The following is a 23,435-nucleotide window of genomic DNA, read 5'->3' as shown; positions in this document are numbered from 1 at the left end:
ATGATTTGCTTGATGTGTTGCTGGATTCTGTTGGTTAGGATCTTGTTGAATATTTTTGCATCAATATTCATTAGAGGATGACCATTTTCTCATGTGCTTATTGCCATTCGTCTGTCATCCTCAGAGAAATTTCTGTTCAAATCTCTTACCCACTTACAGAGGGGGTTGTTTGCACTTTACTTATTGTTTAATTTGAGTTCTCTGTAGATTCTAGTTATCAGGCCTTTGTCAGATTCATAACATGCAAAAATCTTCTCCCATTCTGAAAGCTGCCAAAGATTCTATTCCTTTTATAATAGCACCAAAGAAGATGAAATACCTGGGAATATATCTAACAAAAGACATGAAAGATCTCTATAAAGAGAATTATGACACTTTGAGAAAGGAAATAGCAGAAGATGTCAACAAATGGAAGAACATGCTATGCTGGTGGCTGGGAATAATCAGCATTGTTAAAAATGTCCATACTACCCAAAGTAATCTACAGATTTAATGCAATCCCCATCAAAGCACCAATGTCATACTTTAAAGAACTTGAAAAAATAGTACCTCAATTCATATGGAACAAGAAAAAAACCCAAATAGCAAATACAATTCTTAGAAATAAAAACAAATCTGGAGGCATCATGTTGCCAGATTTCAGGTTATACTACAAGGCTATAGTGATCAAAACAGCATGGTACTGGCACAAAAATAGAGACATAGATCTATGGAATAGGATAGAGAATCTAGTGATGAACCCAGTCACATGTCATCATTAGATCTTCAATAAGCCTTTGCCCATTTTAAAATAAATGTTTATTATTTTTTTTGTTTTCATACTATTGAGTTGAAATGTATAAGGAATTTAGATTCTACATATAAGTGAGATCAAGCATTATTTGTCCTTCTAAATTCCTTATATGTTTTGGATATTAACTCCTTCTCAGATCTGTGGTTTGCAAATATTTTCTCCCATTCCATAGGTTGTCTCTTCACTCTGTTGTTTCATATTCATATTTGGACAATTGTCTCAATTATTTATAGCAAAACAAAGTCCTGGATCATAGCTTTTGTCTGTGGTTAATGTGGTGTCTGCCAGATTGTCATTAACAAGTTACTATTTTCCTTTTTCTAATTAATAAGTATTTTGTGGGAAGATAGTTTAAGCTGTGTATGTATATATGTCCTTTTACTCCTCAAAACTTTCACCCTCTCTTTTTCTCCTCCATTAATGATTTTCGCCCGGATCAGCTGTTATCGTGATGGCAGCCACATAGTAACTACCTAACTCTGTATCATTCTGTGTGTCAGCTGAGTTTCTACTTCAAGGAAAAACTTTGTCTTCTGACTTTGTTTCCCATACCTGTATGCATGCATATTAGTGTGAACTCAGGATTCTTATTTTATTCAATGGATTATAATCTATAATCCCATTATTATCTATTTTGGTGCTCAGACTTACCTAAGATTTGGCCAATAAAGCCCTGAGTCCTTTTAGGACTCCCACTTATTGTTTGAACACTCTCTTTTGCAACAAGCAGGTATTCCAGGCTTTTCTTGTGTTTTCCTTGACCCCATCCTGGAATCAGCCAATTCTCCACAAAGCCCTGGTTTCATTTCATGGGTATTAGGTATGCTACAGAGGTGTCATTATTCCAGGGCTCTCCTGCCCCTGTTTTTATCAAGATAAATTATGATATTCTCTTTAATATCCCACGCTAAAATATAATCAACATATACACACAATTGTTTCTCAAAAAACCTACTATAAATGTTCTCTAGAGCAGAATGATAAGGAAAAATCATTTGTAACAAAATACTTTACATCTCACTGAATAAATAGTCTGGCACTGTTATACTATGTGACATAATGAAACAGTCAGATGTTTGCACCTACCTGTGCTGAGTAACTGAGACAACATTTGATTAAATCTTATGGTCTCTATCCACAATATTTGTTCATATTTGACATTTTAAGCTATTTTCACATCCATTTGCTGGATGTTGTATTGGTAACTCAAATACCATGAGACACCGTATCATCATTGATGTGATATTCCTAAAATATTAAAAGGACACTATAGGCTGGGTGACTCACGCCTATAATCTCAGCACTCTGGAAGGCCGATGCAGGTGGATTGGTTGAATTCAGGAGTTTGAGACTAGCCTGAACAAGAGCGAGATCCTGTCTCTAAAATTAGCGCAGCCTGGTGGCAGGCACCTATAATCTCAGCTATTTAGGAGGTTGAGGAAAGAGAATCACTTGAGCCCAACAGGTGGAGGTTGCTGTGAGCTGTGATGCCACAGCACTCTACCAAGGGAGACAAAGTGAGGCTCTATCGCAAGGAAAAGAAAAGGCAAAGTGTAATATTCCTCTATCTACATGGTTTTAACATTCCTGGAAAATTGTGATGCACTCTTTAAACCGTACAAAATACCTTTTATTTATAGGTAACAGGGGGCCAGGTTCTAGGCTATCTTCCTGTTATGTACCGGTAGATATTTCAGCTTCATGAAGGTGTGGCAGGACTGCCCATGTATTGCATTCTGGGCGTTCTAGGCCTCTACCCAGGGATACCCTCATTCATGTGACAATGAGAAGCACCCCAGATAGATAGTTCCTGAACCCTCCCTAGGTGGCAGTGCCGGCCTCACTGAGAACCACACATGGCTCTGTATGGAGCAGAAGCACTCTCATCCCTCTCCCTTAGAAACAGAAACACGCTTATATTGCTCGAAGGTGTTTAACTTTCACACATTCCAGAATTATGTTGAATGTTATAGGTTTGCCTGATTCCCACGTTACTTTCTGAATCAGGATGAACCTGGTCTGTCTCCCTGCCTAGGTGAGGAAGCGGGGTGGCCAGAGCTGACGCACAGAGACAGCACCCACAGGAAGTCTTGTGACCTCTCGTAGCATGACACCATCCTGCATGTGGTCTTGTCATAACCTTTGTTTTCCAGAGAGCTTGCAGGATCTTGGACACCCTAAGCAGAATAATTCTCAATGGAGTCATCAAACAGATGCCTTCATTGTACAGATGAGGAAACTGAGGCCCAGAGAGGTAAAGAGAGTTGATGGAATCACACAGAAGAACTAATTAGACCTAGAGTGGAGGAAGTCAGCACCAAAGGATAAACACATCTTAGGTACTGGAAAGGACCCGAGAGACCAGCCAGTCCCGCCCCTCCTCCAGCTGGCCAGACTGCTGGGGTCCAGCCTATACTTGATCATATTCAGATGATCGAGGCAACTCATCACACAGTGGGACGGCTCTAACTTATAAAATATTCCTGAGTTGAGGCCTTTCCCCTGTGTCTCATCCTCCTCTCCTATCTCCTATGGATGTGGTTCAGCCCTCCGGGTCCTGTGAAAATGCATGTTCCCTGCAGACTCTATCATAATCTTTTTTTTTTTTTTGAGACAGAGCCTCAAGCTATCCCCCTGGGTAGAGTGCCATGGCATCACGCTCACAGCAACCTCCAACTCCTGGGCTCAAGCGAGTCTCCTGCCTCAGCCTCCCAAGTAGCTGGGACCACAGGCGCCCGCCACAACACCTGGCCATTTTTTGGTTGCAGCCATCATTGTTGTTTGGCGGGCCCGGGCTGGGGATTCGAACCCGCCACCTTAGGTGTATGTGGCTGGCGCCTTAGCCGCTTGAGCCACAGGTGCCGAGCCTCATAATCCTTTTGAAGTTTCAAAAACTTGTATCTAGCTCCCTTGAGCTTTCATCATACTTGGCACTGAGATGATTGTGATAAACAAATCTGACGTGGTTCTTGTTTTCACGGAGCTTTTATTGTACTAGGAAGGCAAAGTCTGCACAGGCATGAGCATACGGCTCCGCTTCCCTAAGCAGTGTTGTGTTATGGAAAGAGCTGGGCCCCGGAGCTGGCCAGACCTGTGTTTAATTCCATCCACAGCCACATATGTGGCCTTGCAGTGTTACCTTTGGTCTCTATAAAACTCAGCTAATGGCCATCTCACAGGATGCGGGAAGGATGGACAAGAGACTGCGTGTTCAGTGAGAATCCTGGGAAGCTCCCGCACCGCGATGCTCAGAGTGTGTTAGTTTCTTCCCTTTCCTTCCCCCAAGGTGACATGTTTGGCGCATCTTCCAGAAAGGGCTTAAAAGCAGCTCAGGACAAAATGATTTATCAGAGTAAAATCAGCCAGATTTATCTCAGCTGCCCTTGGATTTCACTCTTTGTTTAGATAACCGTGAGGTACTTTAAAAATTCTGTGGGGGAAAAAAAAATTCTGTGGGCAAAAAACAAGGAGCTCACGCCTATGTGGATTCAAGTTGAAAGCAAAAAGGTAAATGGCTTCAGATTAATTGCCGTTATGTTAAATATATATTGACTAACGTCACCATTGACTAATACCACCGTGTCACCAGATCTTATATATTGAGATTATAATCAGTCCACATTATTAATCTGAATATATGTGAGCTCCTATTGGTGTAACCTAAGTACATCATAATTTGAAAAGTGCTCCCTAGCTGTGCAAGTCTGGGAAATGCTGGATCAGAGAGGGTTTATTCTAATATCCATTTGACAGATAGAGATATTGATGCTGTTAGATAATAAATTCCGTGCTGTTTCCTATCACATGTCTTCTGTGGCTATTTACCGTATGGCATCGTATCCTGAAATGGCTGTCCCATTGAGACCACAGCATAGCTATCCTGTCTTTTGATTCCTAGGTGAGGCCTCCCAAAAGGAGGACTTTCCACTGTCAGTGGCAGTGTGGCTAGGACAGCTGGGCAGGAGATTTCTTAGAGCTGAGCTAGGGACTCTAAGTGTGCCCCAAGGGCACAGGGACATTGTCCTCTGCCATCTAAGGGCAAACTTAAGAGCCCAGTCATGCTGAGGTGAAGCTTCTTGTAAACACCGTTATCTCCTTTCCTGCCCTGTCCGGGTTTATTTCCCTTCTGCTCTCCTTGAATCATTGATAAAGTCTTTTCAAAGCTTGGGCTATGCTATGGGGAACAAAGAAAGAATTCAGCCTGGGCTTGGTTCAGAGCATTAAAGGGGAACCAAACTCCTCTCCCTGTGTTAAGCCCGTTGTGGTGGTGGCAGTGTCTAGTGAGATGTCCCCAAAGGGAATAGAAATTTGGGGAACAGTTGGGGAGTCTCTGCCCACACAGGTAGAGGCCTCCACTGCCCCTCTGTGATTTATTAAGGAAGCAGGGGGGTGTCCTAACAGAGGACCACAGAGGTTAAGAAACTGGCCAGAGGTCAGGAGGGGCTCTGGGCTAACATTTCCTGTAAGCGGATAGGAGACAGCCAGCCCCAGGCCGCACCTGCTCCCCCTGAAATGAAAGGAGGGGAAACAGTGTTTACTTAAGGAAAAGTGGCTTCTCTAGCTGGCCTTCAGTGGCACGGTAGGAGTTCCTTTGTGAAACTCAGCTCAGCTTGGCTTCCAACCAGCCTGCTCATTTAGAACACCCCAGAGCTTCAGGGTGATCAAAGGCATGTTCAAGTAATTCCTTACATGTCAACACCTTCTGCTTCTCCTTGAAATTTAAACCAGCAGTTGAAATCCAGAGGCTTGCAGGAGAGCCTGTTCTCACTTTCCTGCTGCAAATGATCAGGCTGTCTAGTTCCCGGGCAGGCACTTGGCTGCCCCTGCTCGGCTCCCAGAGCAGACTGGTCTGTGTTTAGAACTATCTTCTTGGTTTGTCGGTTTCCATTCAGGGCTTCTGGAGGCTGGAGCTCTTGCCCAGAAGTACCAGCTCTGCGCTGCTGTCTATGCCCACCCTGGGGCCATGAGCCAGGGAGACCCAGCCACAGGCCGTATCAGGGCCAGTGTCCAAGTTCACGGCCATGGCTCCTGGACTCATCTCTGACTTTCCTGTCTTGCTCCACACTTTGTGCTTGCAGCTTCCTTTGTGGTTCACAGGTCTCCTGGCTTTTCTGAGCCTCAGATCCCTTACTTGTAACATTATCAAATCCAATATTGCACACACATAAACACAACTAAAGAAGGAAACCAAACCAGAACTTAAAAAAGGGAAAAAACCCCAGTATCAGTAGATTTCTCATAGCATGGCTGTGATGATTAAGTAAAATAACTAATGTAAGGCACATTGTAGGTGCTCGTAAATGGCAGTTGTTATTACATATTATTATTAATTATAAAGCATTAAGATGTATTACTATTTTAAATAATGTGTTTAAAGTTGTGAATGTTCCTTTAGGAACTGGTGTATGGACCTTGAAATGTGATATGATTTGCAGAAAAGGTGTGGCCTTTGGAAATCTGAACGCATGCCTGGGTTCAGATTCTGGCTCCCTAGTGTAGAACCTGACCTTGGGGAAATCACTTACCCTCTAGTCCCAGTTTTCTTGTCTCCTGTAGTAGGGGAATAGAGTTAGCTTGACCCATATGAACTTGTGTGTGCATGTATGTACCTATAAAAATGGCGATTTCATATGGCTTGCCCTTTCAGGCCTGCCTCATAGATTTGCTTATAAGAATTGAAAATATAATAATATATAGGAGATGTCCGACATAGAGGAAGCTGCTGGAATAATCCAGGTTAGAAATGCTGAGAGGATTAGAGGCCTGCAGGAGTGTTAAGTAGAAATGGCAGCTTTAGGTGACTAGGTGAGACTGGGTGATGCCAAGGAAGGCGATCCCAGCTTCCTGGCTTGGGAACATGGATGGAAGAGGAGGCATAGATCTGAGGGAAAAGTCAATGAGGTTAGTTCGGTACGTGTTAAATGTGACACGTCTTATGATGTGAGTCTGGAGCCCATGAGAGGTGTGCGTCAGAGACAGAGAATGGGTGGGACTTACCAAACTCAGCACACTCTAAGCGAAGGCCAAGGAGTGGCTGGAATCACCAGCATGCCGAGTGACGTTACCTGTAGTCCTGGATAAAGTGACACAGCTCTGAACAAAGTGAGACAGGCAGGATTCAAGAAGTATTCACTGAGTCCTTCTCCATCAGGCCTTTTCCTGTGCTAGGCAAGGACAGAGTCGGCAGGAGAATCTAAGATGAGGGAGATACTCAGTTAACACCACCTCTTCTACGCATAGTGTCTTGGAGTGTGTGGAAAACCTTCCAGCTACAAAGTCAGAGAATGAAAAGGATGTTACTTGCCTTGTAGGATTGGATTTCATGTATACATAGAGTCACGCCCCACCCAGTGCCTGGCAATGGTCATTACTGCAATTGATCATAGCTGCTGCTTTAGCCAAAAAGGGCATTGGGGCTGGAGGACCTGGTTTGAGTGTTGCAAAGTATGGCATTGATATTCTTGAATTTTAAAAAAGTTTAATGTGGAAACTGTGGCAGGAATGAGGAGACATGGGACTGCCGTGATGGAAAGCAGGAAAAGCTGGAGCGGTGATCTGAGGCGCCTTTGACTTTAACTGAGTTGTCCGCACTTGGAAGTGAGCTAGAGATTATTTAGCCAGTTCATTAGCAGGAAATCCTCAGTACTGGAAAAACGATTTTAGCTGGAAGGGGAGCTTACTCAGCAATCCAGGGTTATATTCCAGCTGGGCTCCTCTGCGATGCCTTCTGAGCTCTCAGAAGGAGACGATGGGGGAGAACTTGGGAGGCGGGGTCAGAGCTTTGATGGGGTGGCCCCAAAGACCATGGCACCAAGGGACCCCAGGAGACAGCTGAGGCTCAGAGACAGGACCTGTCACCCCAGGGAGAACACTGTAGCATAGCAGGCAGGCATTTAGACTCTAGCCAAGTAGGCAGGGATGAGCCTCCATCAGGAATCCAGAGGGTGACAGGAACCAAGGCAGATTAGTACAAACAAAACAGTAAAAAATAGCACTGTGTTGGACACAAATGCATATTACTGAATCTTCCCATAACTGTAGGTACTATGCATCACCGCTCCTGTTTACAGGTGAGGACACTGAGATACAGACAGGGGTATGTAGCTGGGCGAAGGTCCTACTGGTAGGAAGTGGCTGAGCTGAGACCTGAACCCAGGTCTGTCTGACTCGGGAGCCCATGCCTTCTACTCTGCTGCTCCCTGCAGACACCCAGGTTTGTGGGCTTGGGGCAGTGGGGAGCCTGGTATGCTCAGGGATCACCTAGGGCCCTTAGAATGTTGGGCTTCAGGCCAAGCAAGCCTGGCTTGGGGCCCACACTTGAGGCTTTTAAGTAGGGCTGGGTAGATGCTAGGACCAGGCCTGAGCGTGGTCCTGAGGGGAAGGGTGGGGGAAGCCAGGCAGGGCTGCCTGGCCCAGCTGGTGTCCTCACACCCAGCAGTGAGGGGTCGGGTGTTAAGACTGGACAAGAAAATGGACAGCCTCACACGATGACTGGCTCCTTCCTAGTAGGCAGGTTTTATTGTCCCAGGCATGTCCCAGTGCGGCTTTTTGGTTGCTTTCTAATGATGGATAGATCATGGCCCGCAGAAAGTTGCTGTTCACCAAAAGTGGGACCATGAAGTTGAAGAGGCAGAGGCTGGATGGAGGCAGAGCACGTGGAGAGGCTGCTCCTTATCTCTCGATTTTTCTAAGCAGAAACGCCAGCTTCCCTGAGCAGCCTGTGGTGTGAAGCTATGCAGACCTCCCCAGTATATCCAAGATCATCTTCAAAGAAAAGGCAGCTTGGGCCCAGCCTGACCCTTCAGTTCCACCTGATAGCTGGTGACTATAGGCCTCTTACTTCACTCTCTGGGCCTCCATTTTTCTCATTTTCCATTGAGCGGAGATTTGAAGACTCAATAAAGAACTATCTCTGCAAAGGGTTGAAATTTATCATAGCACCAAACAAATGGTAGGTTGTTATTCCGAACAGGGAGAAAGTATTTATGCCAGGGTTTCTTTTGAAAGACTTCTTCAGATGCCTGAACTAATTATGGCAGAAGGATGTTTGGTTTGGAAATCTGGCGATTTTATGGTTTAGTGCTGGCTCTGTCACTTGCTGTGTGGCCTCAGGAGAATCTCCTTGTTCCTGGGCCTCAGTTTCATTGTTCATGCCGTGTGCACACGTGTGTGGGTGCAGGCATGTGTGCACAGTGATGATTCCTTTCTGGGGTCTTGAAGGGGTGTTTGTGAAGATACAGGGCAGCTCAATATGCAAAAATACTTTGGAAGATAAAAGGTCTCTGTGTGGGGTTGCAGGTCAGAAAAGGCTTCTCTGAGGGAACTTTTGGGCTGGGCCGTAGATGATGGATAGGAGCTCTACAGGCAAAGAAGGGGCAAGGCGGCCAGTGGAGGCCAAGGGGAAGTCTGTGTAAGCATGCAGGTGTGAGAGAGGATGATGGGGGGTGGGGTTGAGGGGCAGGAAACAAGGCTGCTGGGAAGTTAGAGCCGGCCTGTCAAGGAGGAAGGGCCTCTGGGGCCTGCCAGGGAGCTGCACGTGAGTGGTCAGGTCCACCTCCTCAGGCGTAATTGATGCTGCTTCTTTTAAACTGCCTGAGAAAACTCAGGATACTCATCAGTGGTAGACCGAACAGGGTTGGGTTTTTTTGCCACTTAGATTTTCTTAACTGGAATGATTCAAAACCCAGGGAGTAGTGAAAATGTCTGACTCTGCAGTGGCAGGGACCGCCCCTCTCCACGTGGCCGCGGCTCTCCCACTGAATGTCCAGCTAAGGGTTCATTTGGACACCCTTCCCCCAGTCCAAGATATGCCATATCTAGGCCTAAAATCCTAGTCTTGCCCCTGCCAGACAGCAGTTCTTACTCTTTCTAAGATTAGGGGAGTTATTGTATCAGAATAATCATCTCCAGGAGATACTGGATGACATGATCTGGTTTCAATGAGCAGTCAAGGGCCTGAGGAATGAGATGACAAAGGCCTAACTCAGCTCATGGCTGTGGTCACACAGGTGACACTCACTCGATGAAGGGAACTCATCTCCCCTCCCCACTTTCACTGAGTGAGACCGGCTTCTCTTCTTGTAGTCCCTAAATCTGTAACTGGTATCATCACCCCCTCCAATTACTGAAGCCCCAAACCCTGAGATCATTAGTGACCCTTCCTCTTTTTCTGCCCCATCACAACCTTCCAGCCACCAGCCCCCACCCCCGACTCCACCTCTTCTCTATCTTGTTTCCCTATTTTGGCTACGTGGTCCCTGCCTCAGCCCAGGCCTTCAGGACTCTGATAGCCTTGGGACCTTCCTGAATCTGGTCCCATCGTTCCAAATCCTCTTCCTCTTGCGTGCCCTGGTGACACAGGCATATGTCACTGGCCAGTTGAAAATCTGGCAAGTCCAAACACAAGGGGTTTTGTGATCTTTTCTGCCTGCCAACTCCGGTTGCCAGGTGGTCTCATCCATCCCATACTTTCCCTGGGTAACCTGGGCCATTGCCAAGGCCTCAGCCATCACCATGGGCCCGATGACACCAGGTCTCTCTCCCAAGTTCCAGACACACATTTCCAGGTGGTACAGAACCTCCCCAGTCTCATGTGCCCTGGGTTCCTCTCTCTGGCTCTCCCCTGCTCCCACTGCACCCCCTAAACCTTTTTATTCCCTATGACTGTAGCCACCATCTGCTTGGACATTTGGAAGTGACCCTGCATGCTTTTGTCTCCCTCACCGAGTCACCATGTTTGTCCATTTTAATGTCAAAATCTATCTCCTGCCTCCCCCCACCCCCCCGGCTCTACTACCGGCTTTTCAGGCTATTCTTCTCAGCTCAGTTTTCTCTCTGTCGCTGACCACCTGCCCCTCCAGGACATTCTCCATGCAGCAGCCAGAGGCCTTTCCGTAGCATGTAGCTAATTAAGCAGCTTCCTTCTCAGAGCTGCCAATGGGTCTCCAGAACTTTAGGAGACATTGTCCAAACTCCCTGATATGGTAGTAAGACCTTTCCCTGTGACGCCCCCGCCCACCTCACACCAAGCTTGCCATCTATCCTCCCCTTCCTCAGTGCATCCTTCCTTCCTTTTTGACATGGACCCTGGAACCCTGACTGTCTGGTTCAAATTCTGTCTCCATGACCTACTGGCTGTGTAACCTTTGGCCAGTTACTTAACATCTCTGGGCCTCCATTCCCTTACATGTAAAATAGGATTGTGAGGATTAAATGAGATAACACATGCAAGGCACCTAGAAGAGCATCTGCCCCCTAATAAGTGCTCAGTTACGGTTGTCATCAGAATCACCCGGCCCCTGCCCATCTCACTAGTGGGATTGCCACGTATACTCCCCCACTTCACTCCTGTTCTGTTCACCAGTCATAGAAACTATTTGCAGTGCCCCAGATGTCTCCTGCTCTCTCCTGCCTTCACAACAACTCCCCTGTGGCAGCCCATCCCCCCCAAGTCCTCTCTCTTGGCCTCATCTGGCTCAGCCCCTCCTGCCCCTCCCATCTGGCCTGCGACCCTTCCTGCAGACGGCTTCAGTCCTAGCTGGACTCAGAAACTGCCTTGAACACTGAGAGCAGGAACTGGCCTGGGTACCAGGCTCAGCCTCCAGTGCTGGCAGGAGCTGGTCCCCTCACCCTGTCCCAGCATGTGCTTTGTGACATTGACTTCGTTCAGCAGAGATGTTTTTGTGCTTAAGATCTGCAGCATGTGCCTGTGACATCAAGGGTCTGAGTTGCCCAGATGGAATGCAAATCCACCGAGTGACAAAGGACTGCTCTAACTGGCTTTGACTTCCCTGGTATTGCAGACGCGGTATTTCCTCTGAAACTGTGCTCTCGCTTGGCCCTCATTGCTAATAGCATTTTGTAGCTGGGTTTTCCAGTCGCTGAATTTCTCCCTCCAAATATTTTAGCTTGTTTTCCCCCCATGCCTAGCTGACGTCCTCAAGTACATCATAAATCTCCAATCCAAATCTCCTGCTCGTACAGTTAGTTTATCCCAAATGCTGATCACAACAGCAGGGCAGGGACTCTGCTGTGTGATTAATGCCACGCACGAGTTTGTAACGCAGCCATCAGCTGTGGTGATGTCAGGATAAAGCACTGTTCAGCACTTGTCAGCTGGACCTCAGTGTGACCCCTTTGTTTATAGGTGAGGACAACAGGGCCTAGGAAGTTAGGTGACTTTCTCAAGGTCACATGGTCAGAAATGACCTCACCAAATTGGAATAAAAATCCAGATGTTCTGTTTTTACTTGAATACTTTTTCCCTAATTCACAAACAGCTATCGCTTTTCCAAACAGTTTTTTTTTATTTTTAATTAAAACATGCGTAACAAAATTTATCAGATTGACCACCTTTAAGGGTACATTGTGTGTACATTAAGTGTTCAGTGCATTAGGTAAATTCATTGTTGTGCAGCCATCCACCCCTCGACTTTTATCTTGCAAAACTGATCTTCTGTCTTAATTAAACACCAGCTCTCCCCTCCCACCTCCTACCACCCCCCAAAAACACCGTTCTACTTTCTGTCTCTATGAATTTGATATTCTAGGTACCTCATGTAAATGGAATCATAGGATAATTGTCTTTTTGTGTTTAGCTTATTTAACTTAGCACAATGTCCTCAAGACACATCCATGTTGTAGCGTGTGTCAGAATTTTCTTCTCTCTTAAGGCTGAATGCGAGTGTCTTAACTGCTAAGCACTGCTGGAATTTTGAATGGGGTGACTTTCCTGGGCGCGGGTCCCTAAATATCCACTAGGGGGCAGTAAAAGCCACATCAATTTTTCAGGAGGCAGGAGGCGTGCCAAGCAATCAGGCCACGGCATCCTCCGTATCTTTTTCAGCCATCCATGTCTACAGTTACAAGATAATGGATTTCACGTCCAACAGCAGGTTTGGATAAAACTACAGATACCATCAGTTGTAGCCTAAGCGCAAGTCTTCCTCACACTCCAGCTAACACAAAAGCATAAAAGTTCATTCAACATCTTGGTTTCTGTTTGTGTTTTTATTTAATCCACATTAGTCCAGTACTTCTCGGACAGAATGCACATCAGAATCGCTTGTGGTGCTTTTTCTAGAACACGCATGCCCAGGTTGTAAGCCAGATCAATTAAATGAGAGTTTCTGGGGCTGGGGCCCAGAGACGTAGACCGTATTTTCATTCTGGGGAATGACTTCTTAAGAACCAGTGCATTAGTTCTTAACTTTAATAATGGGGAGAGGGTTGCTCTTGAGTAAAACCTAAGAGGACAGTGAATATGAATTCTGAAATATCTTTTTCTCTTCTTTAAGTAGTGGTGGCTGAAGGGTTTGATAGCTATGGGAACCACATTCTGAACAGCTATGAAGTTTTCCTGTAGATCACACCTGTGTTTTGACAAGCCAGGAGGCCAGTCAGAAGATCTGAAACTGGAGCAGTTCTAGCCAATCAAGGTCCCTGACCATACTTAGGGACCAAAGTACACCGTGTGGCCAGGGCTCAGACACCAATACTGTCTAATACATTAAGAGAACCTTTCCTATAGTAAAGAGAGGAAAAAGAGACCTTTAATTTTATCTTCTGAGAGGTAAAACTGGTACATCAAACCTGAAGTGAGGCCAGGAGAACTCAGTTCTTGACCTAACCATCCCATTAGCCAGTTACAGGACCCAAGGCAAGTTGCATCACCTCTCTGAGCCCCACCTTCCTCTCTGAATTATGAAAGGAATGGATGATGTTGAGCTTTCAGAATCCTTCCAGTTCCAAAAACCCAATGGATACTATTGCCAGTTATTCGCTATGACCTTGAACCAATACTAATTCTATTAGTATTAATAATCTTGATTTGGCTTGGCGCCTGTAGCACAGTGGTTATAGCACCGGCCACATACACTGAGGTTAGTGGATTCAAACCCAGCCTGGCCTGCTAAACAACAATGACAACTGCAGCAAAAAAATAGTAGGGCATTGCGGCGGTGCCTGTAGTCCGAGCTACTTGAGAGGCTGAGGCAAGAGAATCACTTAAGCCCCAGGGTTTGAGGTTGCTGTGAGCTATGATGATGCCACTGTACTCTACCGAGGGTGACATAGTGAGACTCTGGCTCAAAAATAATAATAATAATAATCTTGATTTGTATAGCTCTACTTTGGCAAAGAGTAGGAGAAATATTCAGTAATGCAATGAATGACAGAGACTATTGACCATGTGGTTTAATTTATTTAAGGGATATACACTGAACTCAAAGAAGAAAATATTGCTCCTGATAACATATTGAACTGCTAGTATCTCTGGCATAGCAACAGCTTTCCAGAGAGAAAAATTACCTATCAGAGCAAACCTGACATTTTTCACTTCCTGATCCATAATTACCATTTGTCCAGCATGCTTATATTTACTGTAAAGGCCCAAGTTTATGAAAGCTTTGGATGAATATTAAATAACAACATAAACGTCAAGGTCACAGTTGCAAGAAAGGCTGATAGAAGGCCCTGGGAGACGTGCATTGATCTCTTGTGAAGTTCCATTCTCAAATCCTGCTGACAAGGGGAAACAATTGATGTGGACCATTATTAAAGCTTTAAGTGTTTCTCCATTGTTAAAGATCTTTTACAAGCCTGGGATAGCTGATAGTGCTCAAGGAATTGGCAGAAGCTTCACTTAGAAATATAGCCTGGTCAAAGAGATAAGTTCAACCCAGATGTCCTGGACTGGGCTTTCACAGCAAAGGTGGAAGGCCCAGGTGAGTCCCCTGCTGCGGAACGCCACCCATTCAGCCTGCCGGACGCTGCTGTCAGTTGCAGAGCTCAGAGGGAACTTTCGTGCCAGAAGCCACAGAGAGGATGGCTCCATCTCTCCAATCCACCTTTCCATTTCCTCCAGCTCCTCTTTCCTAGTGAAAAGCTCCTCTCCTGCCATTGCAGTCCATCCACCCAGGACTGCCCAAAATGTTTCAAAGGGTCTGAGGCCATAGCTGGATTGACCATGTGGACTGGTCAAGTGCCCTGGTAATTATGTGAGTGTCCTCCTGACCTGGAGCTGGGAGGAGAACAAATATTGTAGATGACAATCTAGTTTCAAAGAGGGCTCAACAGACCGAAGGATGGGCCGAGTCTACCGACTGAACTAAATAACGGATGTAAATGATAAGACAAACATCTGTACACAAACATCATTTTCGGCCCTTTGTGAACTTCAGCTGATTTCATCTTTATGATGCCCCAGTGAGGGTAGGCGTTTATATTCCGTTTTTTAAAATGAGGAAACCGAGACATGGTAGCGTAGAGGAGGGCTCAGGGCTTTAGAGTCATCAATCCAGATGCTAGTCCGAAGTCTGCCTCCTGGGTTATCTGGCAAGTTACTTCGTTCGAGAATAGCGAGAGCTGGGCTTTGTGGCTGTCCTTCCACGTCGGGTTCCACTTCGGCATTGGCATTTGCAGGATCACATTTGATCCTCAGAACAATCTTAGTCTTATTTCCAGATGAAGAAGGTGCAGATAACTTACGTCACTCGGCCAAGGTCACAGTCTGACTCCAGACCCCACTCTTAACAACTGCTACACCTTCTCTGTTTCTGACTTAAAAGGGCAAAGCCATATTTTCTGTGAAGTTAGATGAGGTAACTTATCTAAGTGCCTAGAATAGTGCCTGGTGCATCCCAGGCTCTCCTAAATGATATTTGGTCACCACCGTTACTATCCCCAACATTATTATTAGTTATGTGAATGGTTCAAGGACACAGCTAATAACTGGAAAAACAGGACTTGAACCCGGGTCTTGTGACTGCCAATCCACCACACTCTCCATCTTGGTCGGGAGCCCAAGGACAATTCTTATGTCACTATCTCTGTATCTAGTATAGTGTTGTCCTCATGGGAGATGTTTACTGAGTATTCTGATAGGCGTGGATCATTTTTTCACTCAGTCACCGAACATGTACTAACACCCTGCTCTGTGTTGGGGATTCAGAGAGGAAAAGAGTACACAAGTAATGCTAACCATTCTTTTCCCCCTCCCAGGTTCGCATGGTGAAAGATGATGACCCGTCCTGGAAGCCCACTTTTATTGTGAAACCTGATGGTGGCTGTCAGGGTGATGGAATCTACCTCATTAAGGACCCCAATGACATCCGCCTGGCAGGGACCCTGCAGAGCAGGCCGGCGGTGGTCCAGGAGTACATCTGCAAACCTCTCCTTATCGACAAGCTCAAGTTTGATATTCGTTTGTACGTCTTACTAAAGTCCTTGGAACCCTTAGAAATTTATATAGCCAAAGACGGACTCTCGAGATTTTGTACAGAGCCATATCAGGAGCCCAGCCCCAAAAATCTGCACCACGTCTTTATGCACTTAACCAACTACTCACTGAACATCCACAGCGGCAACTTCATCCATTCAGACAGTGCTAGCACAGGGAGCAAAAGGACTTTCTCAAGCATCCTCTGTAGGTTGTCCTCCAAAGGCGTTGACATCAAGAAGGTCTGGTCCGACATCATCTCCGTGGTGATCAAGACCGTCATTGCCCTGACCCCAGAGCTCAAAGTCTTCTATCAGTCAGATATCCCCGCCGGGAGGCCGGGCCCCACGTGCTTCCAGGTAACGGTCACCAGTTCCCAGCCTTGACTGGGCCTTGAGAGGGCTCCCTAACCTTGTGTGGGCTGGGCAATGGGAGCGAGGTGGCCAGAGGAGGGGACGGGTGGCTTTGGTATTTAACCCGGGTCCAACTTTCAGATTTCTACTTGTTAGCTGTGATTTGGGGCAAGTTACTTCCTTTCTGTCACCTGTAAAATGAGACTAACCATACCTCTTTAAAGGATTCTTGTAAGAATTAAATGAGAGAACATTTGTAAAGCAGAGTGCCATCACTGATTCACTCATTCATTCATTCAACAACTTTACCCCTTTCGTAGGAGTCAGGTATTGTTCTAGGTTATAGGGAGACAACAAGGCAGGCTTCTGCTCGTGCATAGAGTCTGGTTTGAGAGGCACATAATGTAAGAGTGTTACAAGGGCTAGAGTAGACCAGGTGCTGAGACTGTGGAACCATCCGACATTCTCTGGGTGGGAGTGGAAAGGCTTCCCAGAAGAAACAGCAGCTAAACTGGAACCTGGAGTAAGGGTTAGACGAAGCAGGGTGAGGTTGGGAAGGAAAAGGACTCCAGGAGGAGACGCATTTGGGCTTGAGAGGTAAGAGGGAAGCACGTGTGTCTAAGGCACTGAGGTTCAGGATGGTTGGAGAGTGGGTTTAGGGCAGAGGCACGGAGGGAGATGAGTGACGATGGGGTGGGAGAGGACGGTAGTGGCCAAGCCATGGGGATCTTGGAGGAAGGGGCCGATGGAGAACTTTAAGCAGCAGACAGATGCACATCGGATCTGTAAGTTGCAAAGAACAAAAGGTCTGCAAGTGGAGAAGGACAGAGGCAAGGTTGGAGGCAGGGAGGTTCCTAGTGAAACATCAGCTTCATATGAGCCAGACAGGAAGCAGGCTTGGATTAGGAAGGTCTTGGTGGAGATGGAGGTCACGTGTAAGGAGGCAGAAGGGCTAGACTTGGTGACTGGGGGGGAGGAGAGATGTGGTGGCAGTGAGGGTGGGGAGCAACCAAGGCTGACTTGAAGGTGGGCTGGGCATTTGCCTGGGTGGCCCTGGGAGAGGACCAGGCTGTGAGGAGAAGGGCAGGGGTTGGACTCAAGTGTCTATGTGACATCTGAGTGGAGAGGTTGAGTGGACAATTGAATAGTTGGGTCTGGGTCCAGGAGAAAGAGGTCTGGGCTGGAGACAGAGATGAAAACTCATTCAGCTGTGACATGAGACATGAGTGGCCGTAGGGTGAGAGGAGGCCTGAGACCTCAGGGGTGCCAGCAACAGAGGCCAAGAAGCAATGTCTTAAGACATAGAAGGGATTTCAGGAGAGGAGGAACCCGGATTGCAAGGAAGGGGCTCAGAGAAGAAGCAGGCAGAGGCCAGCACACCAAATGCGGCCGGGATATCAATGAGGAACTCACTGGAGACTTCCATGAGAATTGTCTTCAGAGTGTAGTGGACTAAGCCAGTGTGTGGGAGGGAAGGAAATGGGGGTGGAGTCGAGCTTTCTTACAGGTCATTTGGCTGTGACGGTGGGCATGGCGGGGACAGAGTCCAGACACCCAGTAGGTGCACACTTTCCCGCCACTAGGAATGGGGAGGAGAAAAAAAGAAGGGGCACCTCTGGGACCCTGTCTGTCTAATTTTTATGTTATTTCGTGGCAGCTGATAAATGAAAGAAAACATGGAATGTATTTGTAAGCCATGAAGCAAAATGGCAAAATGACAAAATGGTTATCCCAAACCGCCTCTCAGCCCAAGACTCCCAGGGTGTGCTTCTCCCCAGCCCATTTCCCTGCACACCCCCGAGGTAACCGTTATCCTGAATTTCATGTTTATCATTTCCTGCTTTAAAAAAAATACTTTTTAAATGCATGAATGTATCCCTAAAGAATATACTGTTTTGTTTTGCCTGTTATTGCGTTTTATAAAAGTGCTGTTCTAAAGTCTGACGTCTTCTGCAACATTCTTTTCCACTACGTGCAATGTTCCAAAGGTCCGCTCACGGTGATGGGGGTTGTCGGTATGTTTTATTTGCACGGTTGCGTATTCCATTACAAATGTGCACACTTTACTTATCACTTGGGCCATCGCCATCTATGGCAGGAGGGTAATAGGTCTCATGGAGCAAGTAGTGAAAAGGGAGGGAATGGGCCAGTGTCTCTCATGGACCGGGCATCCGTTTGACAGTAGAAGAGCAGGCTGGTCCCAAGGTGCAGCCCCAAACCCAGAGAGGCTACCCCAGGAGCTGGGCTCTCACCAGCACCGTTTTCCAGGCAGGACGGCAGGACCCTTTGAAAGGGAATTCAGGCAGTAATCAGTATCAAGAGGGGTTGCTGTCATCCAGAGATCTGTCCTTAGGCACTTGGACCCCAGGCCTTTGGTTCCCAGAAAAATGCCCAACTCACCTGTTAGGTAGGTGGTTTAAAACATTAGAAGGGGTAATGGGCAGAGCTTAGAGATGGGCTCACAGAAAACAAGTTCTGACCTGAGCCATCTAAAAGCTAGGGCAAAGGAGACAGTTGCCACGTGGATGCATCTAGGGGTCATCCCAGGGGACAGTGTGGTCACATCTGTTTGACAGTGACAGCTACTCCAGGAGTATCACGAGGGCCCAGCACACATGGCCAAGCCACAGATCCCTGGCATGGCCAGAGTGGCAGGGTGGAGGGCCCGGGTGGTTGTTTTGCTACAAGTCTTGCTGTGGACAGGCTGCATGGGCAGCCACCGGGTGGGTCTGGAGGGCAGACATTATGGCCACTGGTTTGGACAGATTGCATCTAGCGAATGCAACCACAGCCCTGTGACTGCTTCCCACTGCTCAAGTATGCTAAGTGTTTCCAGGCCCAGGGTGGGACTCGGAGCACAAAGGAGGAGCCCTTCCTCCTTCCTGCCTTGTGACCCTGGGCAAGTATCTTCAGCACCTGGAGCCTCACCTGCTCTCACTTCCCTACCTGCCCGTTTTGAGAAGTCATGCAGGTGAAAACACGTTGACAAGGTATAAAGTGTCAGATGTTTGGAATTTGTTTTATCATACATTCCAGAAACACAGTGACTGAGAGACGAAAATAGTATCCTTTTCCCCTTGGAGTCCTCTCTCTCTTTATTCTTATTAGAACACTTGTTAATTTGAGTCTCAAAAACCTGAGCTGACTTGGAACCCAAAGACTTAGGGACACAGGATAGTTCTGCTATTGACTTGCTGTGTGGTCTTGCTTAAGTCACTTAACTTCTCTGTGCTTCAGTTTCCTCACCCACTTTATAGCTTGTTGTCCAACTCTAGTGAAAGGCTTTGCAAACTGTAATGTTCTGGGCAGATGCAATAAATTATTCTTTTGCCATGCTGCCCCTCTTGCTTGTAGCCTGGGCTTGGCCCAGATTGCAGCATTCCAGAACATAAACTTGAGCCAAAAAAAATTACATTTATCTTAAACATGTGACTGTGACCCCTTTCCAATCATAGCCATAATAACTACTTGGGAAGTCGTGATGGCCCAGAGCAGCTGCTGGCACTGCTCAGGCTGTGGGCAGGTTTCCTGTAATCTGTTGCCTAGGAACATGGCTGCCCTGTCATTCCAGCCTGTCCCTTGTCATTGCCCAGGCAGCCCCCAGCAACATATTCTCATGTCTGTCTTCTTGAGGGCACCAGTGTGACCCTGTCTTAAACAGCAAAGTCTATCTGGGTATAAATGATTCATATGGCAGAAATAACACTCGCTGAGAAAAGGCTTCCTGCTCAGTTTTCAAGAACATTCTTTCCGAATTCCACTGCGGGATCTGTATCTCCTTCTAGCTTTCTGCGTCTCATTCTTTCCTTGGCCCGTGATGCTTTCCCTTCGAGGTCTGGAGGAAACACGGTTCCCCAATCCTAGGATGTTTCTCCTCTTTCTTCTTTGTTCTTTTTGACCTCCTCCTTGCCCTTCAGCCCAGACACCCTAAAGAGTGGAGGGCAAGGAGCAATGAGTGGCCGAAGGCGTGGGTTTGGCTGTAGACACCCTGGGTATGTGCCAAGCCCAGATCCTCCTTCCAGAATCTCTAGCACTCGGCAAGTTAATCTTTCTCAGCCTCAGTCTCCCTGTACAAATACACATCATATTTGTATCTACCTTATAGAGCTGTAAGCTCAGATGAGGGAAAGCTGTGTGGAACATTCAGGAGAGCACCCAACACACAGTACTCACTTCATAAATGACAGGTTTTTTGCTTTTTTTTTTTTTGCAGTTTTTGGCTGGGGGCTGGGTTTGAACCTGCCACCTCTGGCATATGGGGCTGACACCCTACTCCTTTGAGCCACAGGTGCTGCCCTAAATGACAATTTTTATGATTAGTACATTGTTGTTTATTATAATAGTTCTTGAATTTGTCTGTGATGAAGTGTCTTGAAGGTATAAGAAGCCATGAAATACTCACGTTTTGAACTTACCTGGAACACCAGTGTTCCAAGGGGCAGTTTGGAAACTGAGTCCTTTGCCTGCTATTCGCCACCTCCTTGCCTGGCCCTGGTCTAGCTTCCTTGTACCCTCCCTGAGCCCTGCAATCTCGGAAAACAGAAGTGGCTCCTGTCTCATAGACATACCTTATGCCTTCCCAGTTCGGCCATTTTGTTCTCTTCCATCTTGGCCACCTGACATGCTCTCTCCTGTTCTCTTTCTTCAAATTCAAGGTCTTCCAGGATACTGCTCCAGTCCCACCTTCTCTGCAAAGCCTTCCTTGACCACTGCTGACATTCAAACTCTTCCTTTGGTCCCTAACACTTCCTGAGCACCCACTGAGACAAGCCCTGATCCAGTCGTGGGCGCGTAGCTATGGATAAGACAAGGTCCCTCCCTGCTCCTGAGGGGCATAGTGGAAAGACCAATGCACGAGCTATATGCCCCTTGACGCCTCAATTTGCTTTCGGGTTTTTTGTTTTGTTTTGTTTTGAGACAGGTTAGTCTTATATTCCTGGGTCAAGTGATCCCCCCACCTCCTGAATAGCTGGGATTACACCTGTGCACACCACACCTGGCATCAAAGAAATGCTTTTGAAACATGAGTTGGACCCAGCACTTCCCTTGCTCAAACCCTGCAGTGGCTTTTTCATGGCACTAAAAATCCCGGCTCCTTCTCTGTCCCTTGTCTTCTGTCCTCTGACCTCATCTCTTTCTACTCTCCCTCTCGCTCACTTCTGGCCTTTCTTCTTCCTGGTCCTTCTGCCTGGCACTCTTCCCCCCTCCCCGTTCTTCAGAATGCACCATTCCTTCACTTCATTCAGGCCCTGTCCATATGTCACCTCCTGAGACTTTAGCTTCCGACGTAACAAAAGACGGAACGGAACCTCCTTCTACCAATAGCTAGACTACCAGAAATGTATGTGAATATGTAGATGAAATAAGTGTTCTCAGGCTTTGGACAACAGACAGCTCAGCCCTGGGAACCTAGGGGAAAGGTGGGCAGGGGGACGGGGAGGGGGAGTTTCTGTGGCTGCCTCAGCTTTCTGTCTGGGGGCAATTTTTGGAATATGAGCACAGGGAAAGTGAACCTACAGAAGCTTGTGACCTCAATGAGTTGAGGAGACGGAGATTGAAATTTGAGAAAGTTGACGTGACTGGGAGTGGTGGGGTAGAGCGAGGGAAAAGAAGGTGCTGAGCAGGAAAGCAGCTCCAGAAATCCCAAAGAGTCTGTGCTGAGTCCTAGGCCACACCCGCGTGGACTGTTAATGCACAGAGCTGGCCAGAGAATGACCCGGAAACTGGCACACTGAACAATTCCCAGGGGTCACGTAGGGCAGGGAGGTGTCCAAGCTCTGAACAGTGAGAGAGGCGAGTCCTTGGTGATTACTGCGAGCATTCAATGGAGACTCCAAAGAAATTCTGCCTTAATGGGTAGAGTTGAATCTTCCTTGCAATGTAGGTTATGCTAGACCCATCCTATTTGGCTTAAACACCAGGCTTTGAAGGTGTCAACTGAAGGACAATACAAAGCCCAGCCCTTCTAAAGGAAGACAAATCCAGAAACTCAGCAAGTAACATCACAATGTCCAGCTTTCAACCTAAAAACAAAAAATCACTAAATATTCCACAAAGCAGGAAAAGGTAACCTCTACCAATGGGGAAGATCATTCAATAGAAACAGCTCCGAAAATTTTAGAAATTATGGAACTAGTAGGAAAAGAAGGTTAAAACAACTATTACAACTTTGTACACAAATTTTAAGGATATATTAGCTTCTTGAAGAGAGAGATGGAAACTACTAAAAAGATATAGAGAGTATGTGTGTAAGTAGGATACAAACAAAAGGTACTTCTAGAAAAGAAAACATAATCTCTGAAATGAAAATATTACTGGATGGGATTAACAGCAAATTTGACACTGAAGAAGAAATCATCAGTGAACTTGAATATATAGTAGTAGATCTAACCATAGTTAAAAAGAGAGAGGAAAATAATAAGGAAGAGAAATAACAGCCCCCCAGTGAACTATTTTCCAATATCAGGGGGTCTAGCATTCATGTAATTGAAGTTCCAGGGCAGAAATGAGAGGGAAGGTCCAGAAAAATATTGAAAGAATAGTGGCCAACATGTTCCCAATTTGATAACAAGTATAAACCCACACAATCCAAGAAGCTCAAGAAATCTCAAGGCTACAACCCTCCACCCTGCCACCAAGGTTTATAATCCAATTATGGAAAACCAGTGATGATAAGAAAATCTTGAAAGCATCCAGAAAGACATAACATGCTCAGAAGAACCAAGAATAATCTCAATGTTCTCATCAGAAACTGTGCCAGCCAGAAGACAAGGAAAGGGCAACCGCCACCTCCTCAGGAAGGCCTCCCTGGCCCTCAGGTCTAGATCCCCAATGCTCCCCTGTCCCCTCTGTATCCCACTCTGGGCTCTCCCTTTGCTTTAATCACTAACTTGCTTGTTTCCCTCCCTCTGAAATGTGAGCTCCCAGAGGACAGGAGCTTTGTCTTGCTCACTGCTTTGTCCCAGGGGCCTAGAACCATGTCTGGTATTCAGTAAGTGCTCAGTAAATGTTTGATAGAGTAAATCCTGCCTCCAGGCTGAAGGGAATAAAGGCGGAGGGCAGTAAAGACAGA

At 46.6% G+C, this 23,435-nt stretch overlaps 1 protein-coding gene across 1 annotated transcript in view; it reads left to right on the top strand.

Annotated features, from left to right (window-relative positions):
* The window catches only part of TTLL11 (tubulin tyrosine ligase like 11), a gene marked incomplete at its 5' end in the record, with an annotated part of 263,779 nt that overhangs the window by 95,698 nt on the left and 144,646 nt on the right, over positions 1 to 23,435 (top strand). Inside the window, one exon of the mRNA XM_003785406.3 lies at positions 15,794 to 16,369. Coding sequence (XP_003785454.2) covers positions 15,794 to 16,369 — 576 coding nt within the window. The remainder of the gene's footprint in view (positions 1 to 15,793; positions 16,370 to 23,435) is intronic.

Source organism: Otolemur garnettii, unplaced genomic scaffold (genome assembly GCF_000181295.1).
Source record: "Otolemur garnettii isolate 467f Iridium unplaced genomic scaffold, OtoGar3 scaffold00014, whole genome shotgun sequence".
Classification (NCBI taxonomy): domain Eukaryota; kingdom Metazoa; phylum Chordata; class Mammalia; order Primates; family Galagidae; genus Otolemur; species Otolemur garnettii.
This window is presented reverse-complemented; position numbering and strand designations above follow the sequence as displayed.